At 35.2% G+C, this 10,336-nt stretch overlaps 1 protein-coding gene across 2 annotated transcripts in view; it reads left to right on the plus strand.

Annotated features, from left to right (window-relative positions):
* Nucleotides 1-6,229, plus strand: part of LOC107612624 (carbamoyl-phosphate synthase large chain, chloroplastic) — a 9,840-nt gene extending 3,611 nt beyond the window's left edge. For both annotated transcript variants that reach the window (XM_021108601.1, XM_016314320.2), the window contains exons 4-7: nucleotides 552-2,114; nucleotides 2,533-3,225; nucleotides 3,884-5,441; nucleotides 5,790-6,229. In XM_021108601.1, coding sequence (XP_020964260.1) covers nucleotides 777-2,114; nucleotides 2,533-3,225; nucleotides 3,884-5,389 — 3,537 coding nt within the window. In that variant the 5' untranslated portion in view covers nucleotides 552-776 and the 3' untranslated portion in view covers nucleotides 5,390-5,441; nucleotides 5,790-6,229. The remainder of the gene's footprint in view (nucleotides 1-551; nucleotides 2,115-2,532; nucleotides 3,226-3,883; nucleotides 5,442-5,789) is intronic.

A 10,336-nucleotide genomic window follows, 5' to 3' on the forward strand; every position in this document is an offset into this window, starting at 1 on the left:
AAATTTGAGGATTTGTATATAATAATTCGTATAAATATTTTATATCTGATAATATCATAATACATAAAATTATATAACACACAGTAAAATTTTTTTCAATTATAAAAATCATCTTTTTATCTTTTTATTAATATAATTAATTTAATGTTGTGTTTTTGTTTATACTAAGCATATGGTTTGTAAAAACTGTAGATATATTTTTATGTTAACAATAATTAATTAATATATAAATTTAAAAAATTAATTGTTTTTATTATTTAGGCATATATTAACAATTCTTTTATGGTTACAGTTTTGTCATAAATAATTTTTTTCTACATGTGTCAATCTTATTTTTTTTAATTAGTGAATTATCAATTATGTAAAGAAAATCTATAAATAATAATTATTTAAGCATTTATATAAAATAGAAAGTAACATCATACAAGAGAAGGTGGCTTTAAAATTTATTTTATTTTTTTACAAACTTAATAATAGATGGTACTATTAGCTATCCTCAATTATTCAAGTTATACTTATAATTATAATATAATTTTTATATTAATGGACAGGTACCAAGTACCCACAAATTTGTAGCTAGCTGTTCCAGAATCAATTCTTGACGGCGACGGAGCACCATCAAAGAGACAAAGACAGAACCCACTAAAAAGAAGAAAGAAAGAAAAAAAAAAGTTGGCATCATCATTTCAATTTGAGCACTCCACACACTTCAGTTCACTCTCTCCAAAACCCTAAACCCTCTTTCTCTCTCCGCTCCTTCCTCCGTCGGAACCGTAATGGGAATGGGACACTGTATTACCCACCTCGACAAACTCCCTCTCACCTGCCTCTCCCATTCCCCTTCCTTCTCCTCCTCCACTTCTTCTCACTTTAAACTTTTTGCACCGAAAACAACCTTCCGAACCCGCTTCTCCCCCCTTCCTACAACCTATGGTAAAAGGAACTCCATTTTCTGTTCTAACGAACACCGCCATGTGTCCTCTACTGCCGCCGCAGCAGCTGTTGCTGCTCCCGTTCCCGCTGCTGACACCGCGACAAAGGTTGGAAAACGGACAGACATAAAGAAGATCCTGATCCTTGGAGCTGGACCAATCGTGATTGGTCAAGCGTGTGAGTTCGATTACAGTGGAACGCAAGCATGCAAGGCTCTCAAAGAAGAAGGGTATGAAGTTATTCTAATAAACTCGAACCCTGCTACTATAATGACTGATCCTGATATGGCTGATAGGACCTATGTTACCCCTATGACCCCTGAATTGGTTGAGCAGGTTCTCGAAGCTGAGCGCCCCGACGCTCTGCTTCCCACCATGGGTGGCCAAACCGCCCTCAACCTCGCTGTGGCGCTCTCTGAGAGCGGCGCCTTGGAGAAATACGGTGTGGAATTGATTGGGGCAAAGCTGGAGGCTATTAAGAAGGCTGAGGATAGGGATTTGTTTAAGCAGGCTATGAAGAACATAGGGATTAAGACCCCGCCTTCCGGGATAGGAACCACAATTAGGGAGTGTATGGAAATTGCCAATGAGATTGGCGAGTTTCCGTTGATCATTAGGCCTGCTTTTACGTTAGGTGGAACGGGTGGTGGGATTGCATACAATAGGGAAGAGTTTGAGGAGATTTGCAAGGCTGGGATTGCTGCTAGTTTGACTAGTCAGGTTTTGATTGAGAAGTCCTTGTTGGGGTGGAAGGAGTATGAGCTTGAGGTTATGAGGGACTTGGCTGACAATGTGGTTATTATATGTTCCATTGAGAATATTGATCCCATGGGAGTTCATACCGGTGACTCAATCACTGTTGCACCTGCACAGACCCTTACTGATAAGGAGTATCAGCGCCTTCGAGATTACTCCATTGCTATAATTAGAGAGATTGGGGTGGAATGTGGGGGATCCAATGTGCAGTTTGCTGTCAACCCTGTGAATGGTGAGGTGATGGTGATCGAGATGAATCCGAGAGTCTCAAGGTCCTCGGCCTTGGCGTCAAAGGCTACCGGATTTCCGATAGCAAAAATGGCAGCAAAGTTGTCTGTAGGCTATTCACTGGATCAAATCCCAAATGATATAACAAAAAAGACACCGGCTAGTTTTGAGCCCTCCATAGATTATGTGGTTACAAAGGTTAGTGACTTGTTGATAATTTCATCATGCATTTTCACTTTTGAATGTAGTTTGGTTGTTGAACATTTACAGCAGAACTAATGTAAATTCTATTTATGTCGAGGGCTTCTATTTTATTAGTTTCTTCGGCAGCATTATTGCATCCTTTATATGCTTGTAGAAAAAGTCTCGGTTGTTGATATAGTGTATTTTAAGTTCTGAATCTTCCTGCCTTGTAGTTTATCTTGAAGTTTTGTTTGCATCAGCCAGTCACAGAGCTGTAATCTGATAAACCAACATTTATGCTAGGGTATCAAATTTCAGTATTATCTTGATGAATCATTGATAATATCTGTTTTGTTGTATGTTCGATAATTTTTATTCAAACTTGTTTCTTAATCTCATATGTACTTTTCTGCCACGGTTATTTATATTTCAGATTCCTCGGTTTGCTTTCGAAAAGTTCCCTGGTTCAAAGCCAATATTGACAACGCAGATGAAGTCTGTTGGTGAGGCAATGGCTGTAGGTAGAACCTTCCAAGAGTCCTTTCAAAAAGCTGTCCGCTCACTGGAACACGGATACCCTGGATGGGGTTGTTCAAAAGTGAAAGAGTTGGACTATGACTGGGAACGATTGAAGTATAGTCTTCGAGTTCCTAACCCTGAACGCATCCATGCCATATATGCTGCAATGAAAAAAGGCATGAGCATTGATGAAATTTTCGAGCTGAGTTATATTGACAAATGGTTTCTCGCTCAGCTCAAGGAGCTAGTTGATGTGGAAAGTTTCTTGATGTCCCACAATTTGTCTGATTTGACAAATGTTGATTTCTACGAGGTTAAGAAAAGAGGGTTTAGTGATAAACAGATAGCATTTGCAACTAAATCTGCTGAGAAGGAAGTTCGGTTCAGGCGACTGTCTCTGGGTGTTACTCCAGCATATAAGCGAGTTGATACTTGTGCTGCAGAATTTGAAGCTAATACTCCTTATATGTATTCCTCTTATGATTTTGAGTGTGAATCAGCTCCCACTAAAAGAAAGAAGGTTTTAATTTTGGGTGGTGGACCAAATAGAATTGGCCAAGGGATTGAGTTCGACTATTGCTGTTGTCATGCATCCTTTTCTCTTCAGGTGTGTTTTCTTCTATTTTATGTTGATTAAATTCCACAGATCTGAATATTCCTGCTTTATTGGTTGCAAATTTGCGTCTCTGAAACCAATTAAAAAGAGAATACATAACTCTTCTTTATGTCTTTGCTTGCTTCATTTTTTTCTCTCTGAAAGTGAAACTGTTAACTTGAAAGTTTTTATTAAGGGACGAAATTCGTCAATATTCTGAAATCTGTTGGTAAAAATAAAAATTCCGTCAATCAATCTTTTTGTAGTGAACTGTCTTTTTTTTTTTGTTGTGACTTATTTTTATTTCCCAAGTATATTTTTGTTAGATAACAAAAGGCTTAAAACCTAGATTATAAACTCTACATCACATTGAGCACGTACTACATTTTTTATTTTTTAAAAATATTTCATTAATAAAAAATAATTTATGTATAAAAAATTACATAAAAGATATTAAATAAATACCCTAAATGTAAATAAAAAAGAAGAAAAAAAGAAAAATTGTATGACCTAATTAGTAACGATATGAAAACATTAATTATTTATGAAAACACTTTCAATATCATGATGACAACTGTCTATTGGCTTGGTATGTGTCCTGGCTTTCGGTTTGGCATATGCTTTTAAAAGGATTAATCTTCCTGTTCTCTGTCTCTCTCTATATTTGCAGGATGCAGGATATGAGACAATCATGGTGAATTCAAATCCTGAGACAGTCTCTACAGATTATGACACCAGTGATCGTCTATACTTTGAACCCTTAACTGTTGAAGATGTTTTGAACATTATTGACTTGGAAAGGCCTGATGGTATTATTGTGCAATTTGGAGGTCAAACACCATTGAAATTGTCTCTCCCCATACAACAATACCTGGATGAACACAAGCCAGCATGTGCCAGTGGGCTTGGTCATGTTCGCATTTGGGGAACATCCCCTGATTCCATAGATGCTGCTGAGGACAGAGAAAGGTTCAATGTGATGCTCAATGAATTAAAGATTGAACAGCCAAAAGGAGGAATTGCCAGGAGTGAAAAAGATGCACTCGCCATTGCGGAAGAGATTGGATACCCAGTTGTTGTTCGCCCTTCCTATGTTCTGGGAGGTCGAGCAATGGAGATTGTTTATAGTGATGATAAACTTGTGACTTATCTTGAAACTGCTGTTGAGGTGGATCCAGAACGCCCTGTATTAGTTGACAAGTATTTATCTGATGCCATTGAGATTGATGTTGATGCACTGGCTGACTCACATGGCAATGTGGTCATTGGTGGGATAATGGAGCACATTGAACAGGCTGGGGTACATTCCGGTGACTCTGCCTGCTCTATTCCCACAAGAACTGTTCCATCTTCTTGCTTGGAGACAATCAGGTCATGGACTGAAAAATTGGCGAAACGACTGAATGTCTGTGGGCTCATGAACTGTCAGTATGCAATTAATAATTCAGAGGAGGTATTTTTGCTTGAGGCCAACCCTCGTGCTTCTCGCACTGTCCCATTTGTATCAAAAGCAATAGGCCACCCATTGGCTAAATATGCTTCCCTTGTCATGTCTGGAAAGTCTCTCTATGATATACAGTTCACAAAAGAGGTCATTCCTAAATATGTGTCCGTCAAGGAAGCTGTTCTTCCCTTTTCAAAATTTGCAGGCTGTGATGTGCTTCTAAGTCCTGAGATGCGAAGTACTGGTGAGGTCATGGGTATTGACTCTCTGTATAATACTGCATTTGCTAAGGCTCAAATTGCTGCCGGCCAGAAGTTACCAACTTCTGGTATTGTGTTCATTAGCTTAAATGATTTAACGAAACCTCACCTTGAGAAGATTGCAAAGACCTTCGTCGAGGCAGGTTTTAAGATTGTTGCTACTTCTGGAACGGCTCATGCTCTTGAATCAGCTAATATCCCAGCTGAGAGAGTGCTGAAGATGCATGAAGGTAGGCCTCATGCTGGTGACATGATTGCCAATGGAGACATTCAGCTGATGGTGATAACGAGTTCTGGTGATGCACTTGATCGGATAGATGGTTTAGCTCTTAGAAGGATGGCTTTGGATTACAAGGTTCCTATTGTCACAACGGTTAACGGAGCTATAGCAACTGCTGAAGCAATAAAGAGTTTGAAGTCCAATTCTATCAAAATGATTGCTCTTCAGGACTTCATTGAGCATAAAGAGTGAGAATAGTTTTGCAGGCAGCCTCTTTCTCTCAGCGGCTATGTGATAGATACCAGTAAGCTTTGTTTTTCCTCTTAGTATTTGATATAATTCGGAATGTGTGGCATATCCTGAGCTTGAAATGAATATATGGATACTTTTTGTTTTATTTAGTTTCATATGTAATTAAGGTTGCTAAAATGTACTTCCAACACATCATATCTCCATTTATAAAGAGAAATAAGAATTTCATGTTTTTTAAGGATTATAACTTTTGAGTTAAAAACTCTCTCCATAGTTCGTATCCGTACTTTCTTTCTCTCTTGAATTAAAATGAACTTGAAGAATCTTCTATTGTGTTTGGTAATTTTGGACGGATCTACTTCATTATACATTGACTGTGGTTAAAATTCACCTGTTGCAGATTATTGAGAGATTGTACATCACATCTTGCTTAATTTGGGAGAGTGGCAATTGTATCTGGATTGAGATGCTTTCATTTGTAGAATCAAAACAGACCAAAACAAATATGAAAGGACATGTAGTATGTTGACCTGTTCCCAACTCCTCCGCATAGAGCAGTTCTTTACTCCATTTTTGATGGTAAAGTTTTCGATTTGTAGTATCTTGACCTGACTCCTCATAAAAGCAGTTGTCATGTTTTGCAAAAGCTTTTGTAACATGCTGGATTCAACTTCTTTGTAATTAATCATTTTAATATAATATGCCGCACCTAGTGTGATGTTGCTTACCCTTATCAAGCGACACACTAAAGTCTCGAACTATAGACTCTTGAAGAGTGTGGACATGCCTAAAGCTAATAAATGTGAATGTATGGAATTAATTGTATGGTTTTTAATCTCCTTTTGTATTCTTCTCTTCTCTTGTATTAGTTAATGCAGTTGTTGAGGATGCATCCATGAAGACCTTGACCTTAAGTTTATGGTTTTAGATTTTGAAGCTATGCCTTTGATTGATGCAATAGAGATTGCAAGAAAAAATGTTTCAACTTCCAGTCGTATCATGTACATTAATCCGATTGAATCCGATTGCGGCAAATTACTGGATCCTGCAATAGCTTTTGACTTTTTCTTGTCAGATTTTGTAGGCGAATGTTGATGGCATTGGACTTGCAAGTAATTCAATAATCCTTTAAACACTCGTTGAGCTTTCGCTATTTAATATCAACTGGGATTATCTCATGTAACTCTAATGACTAAAAGGACATCTAAGAACAATAAATAAATTTCATTTTCAAAAGAAAAGTGAGAAATAAAGAACTTGGAATTGAGTAAACTAATAGAACTCCTCGCCAGGGAGAGTTATTACAAAAAATAAATAGCAAACTATTTTCGGCTTACTCTTCTCCCTGTTTTCTTTTTTAATCAGCAGTCTAAGTGGGTAACTGCTAGCAATTTAGAGGAACTTGTAACCGCGTGGGCCTAATGCTACCGTTTCTAGAGCACTGACATAGAACTTTGCATAAGCTTAAGTCTTTCTAATTTTGACAACTTTCACCCACTACAAATTTAGCATATTAAATTGACTTTAAGTTCTTACTAGAAATATTATGTTAAAAAAAAAAAAAAAAGCTTTGGAATAATATTATGTTCATCATACATCATATATTTGTATCCGTAATTAAGGAGTCAAATAATATTTCCCTTGACCAATATGGTTTTGGAATTTTTAGGTCAAGTCTTGAGAATGTTTCTGATCACGGTCTTGATCGCACAACTCTCTCTCTCTTCTTCTAGTTTGTAGATGCCTTGTTGATCACGGTTTAATTAAGATGATCAAACTCCAACCAAAAATGGCTACATGGAGTTTGCATTTATTAAGAAGCAGATGCATGAGGATGAAAGGCAGTAACTAATAATAAATGCACTCATAATCTACAAGGACAAACATGTTATAAATAATGTACTAGTGTTAGTAGGACCGTTATTCAACATGATTTCTTTATATTCCTTGCATGGCAGGACAGGTTATTACTATTATTATGATGAATGCAGGGTAGGGACTAATTAGGGACCCCCACCTATCAACTAATAATAATAGTTCGGGGTGGAACTTGCAATTTTGACTGGTTAGATGCAACCTTTCATTTATAGCATTTTACATTCATCTAGTTGGCTAATAATGTAATGATCACATTCACATATATGACTATATAGTACTTGTTTCTTATTTACCCTGGTGTCACATTGTACTGTGAATGACCCCTATCTATTTTTTCTGTTTTTCACACTATAGAGATGTTGCCTTCTTAGCCAGCTAATATTACTATCTAAACATTTGTGATTAATCTAAAACGGGTTTAAGCAAATGTCACATTCGTGCCATAAAGAATGTACCATTATCCAATTGGAGTGTGTCCACATTTTTCATATTCAATTATTTTACGTAGCAGAGGGGTGGAGTGACTTTGTTATGGAAAAAGTATAGTTGTATGGACCTAAAAGGAAAAAAAAGGTTACAGTGTTATGTAGTAGGAGTAAACCATAAAGCGAAGTTGGCTAATGTTGTTGTTGTTAAGGTCAACACGCAAATGACTCTAGCCAAGATCATAGAGCCAATGGGAAAGAAAAATTGTTTACAAATTACAAAAGTCCAACTGCTTCCACCGCAAAGTTGAAATAATAATTTTAGTTTTTCTAACTTGTGGAAAACTTTATCATTCGAAATTAAGATAAACCCATTTAATTTTCCCACCCTCAATTATTTTAAGAACTAACAAGTACTAATTTTAGAACTAGAAGAGAGCATTGAGTAATTATATATTATAGAATATTGGTGTAGTATATAATGTGTTTATATGTTTCAATTGTTCAAAAATCACAATGATTAATTAGTTAATAAAAAATGTTATCCACACACAAAAAAATCAATCACTAACTTAATTATTACGTATTTATACTTATTGATTAATATTTTATCAACTATATAATTTGTCATTAGAATAATTAATCAAATTTATCATATTAGAATAATCAAATTTATGATATACTAACAATCAAACTTGTTTCAGCGAGTATAATAAAAAAAATTAATGAGATGCTAAATATATGCAATAATTCACTTGTGGCTAATTGTTTTTTACAGATATATAGTATTACTGTTAATTTGAACACTGAACCCTGCATAGGTAAATAGACTCAATGCTTTCACTTCACACTTATCTTCAATTATTTAGTTACCTACGGATATGGTTAGTAGATTAGTTAGGATTAGTATATAAATAAGAATTTTAACTATTGTACATCATTAACAATACACTAGCTAGTAACAATAACAATAATCCTTTGAATTTAGATGGTCATTATTTTCTTAGATAGGTGTGTTCAACGAGGTGAACGGTTCTCCACCCACCTTGTGGGCTAATATTAACACTGCACACGAATGCGGACACAGAAATATATAATAAATTTCTCTGTGTGACCAATTTATCGTGAGGTAGTTAAGAGAGTAGAAACATAGCATTGTCTTGAACAAAAATAATAACAATAAAGAAAAAAAAATTAAGATAAGTATGTATCTATATTCAGCATATTTGTCTCAGTGGTGGCAGCAATCCCAATAACTCTACCTGAAATCTAATATGTTCAAACTTGAGCCACATGGCACAAGTACAAGATGTTAACCACAACTACTAGTAGTTTTGTTTGTGTGAATGTAGTGTGTGTGGACCACAGAGTACAATAAAAACACTATCTAGTATGAGATTCATACAACTAGTACAACATTTATTTCAATTTACCAGATTTTCTTTTTAAAAGGTAAAAGATTTAGATCTGCACATTATTGAAGGTTTTAGTTGCCTATTATATATGAACGGATGGGGGAAATGATTAGGTAGACAAACAAAAATGGACGGTACTGTATGTGTAGCCACTGTAGTCAACAGTCTTCTCTACTAATTTTGACTTTTTTATTGTATTCTTTTCATAAAAATAAAACTACTTATAGCTTAAGGATTGGAATTACCATGCATGATTTAAGTCCAATAAAGCTGGAGGAATACAAATAGGACATGTTTCTAATTGCTTCATAGGTTCCATTTTTTTATCAAAAAATATTAAAATTAACTATTAAAATTAATTTATATATTTATAATTTAATTCATTTTTAATATATATATTTTATAACAATAACTAATTTCGACGTGCATAATACACCTAGCATAATTGTTTGAGTCCTGCTATAGAGCCAATAGTCTAGAGTTCTAATACCACGTCATGATACCACTCATCCTAAAAGTTTACGCGGATGAAAAAAGATAACACTAATGGTTATATCTCTAATACTCCCTAAACCTCTATTGCACACATTGTACAAATATTGCATTGGTTCCCTGTACTTTCTCATGTCAATGGAATATTTGTACAATAGAGGTTTATAGATGTCCGATTCATTATTAGAGATATAACCATTAATGTTACCTTTTTTCATCGGTTAAAACTTTTAGGATAAGTGATATCATGACATAGTATCAGAGCTTTAAATTTAAAAAATCAAAAATTTGATTTTTAATGAACTCTAAAATTAGCTTAAAATTTTAGAATGAGATATTTATTTACTCATTTTTTTATTACATGAAAATCAAAAGTGGATTTGGGCAGCATGTTAGGCATAATACCAGGGTATTATTACTATTACTACTATTGAGTACAAAGATTTTTTCCATGTGTCAATATTAGTTGCTGTTATTATTATTAATCCCAAAATTGATATGAAATGAAAATAAGTAAAGGAAAAAAGAGAGCAGAGAGAATGGGTTAGTTATTCAAAGATGGGAAGAGAGGTTTTCAAAGAAAAAGACAAAGAGACATCAAAATCCAAACACCTAACGAAGAGGAGAAGTGGGAAAAGAGGGCGCGCAGCCACGTCACTACTCATAACTAATTTCAACGCTGACGTCATTTTTCTTTCTCATGACGCACTCTCTTCCCCTATATATAACCGCCTTTA

This window comes from Arachis ipaensis, chromosome B08 (assembly GCF_000816755.2).
Source record: "Arachis ipaensis cultivar K30076 chromosome B08, Araip1.1, whole genome shotgun sequence".
In the NCBI taxonomy this organism is placed as follows: Eukaryota; Viridiplantae; Streptophyta; class Magnoliopsida; order Fabales; family Fabaceae; genus Arachis; species Arachis ipaensis.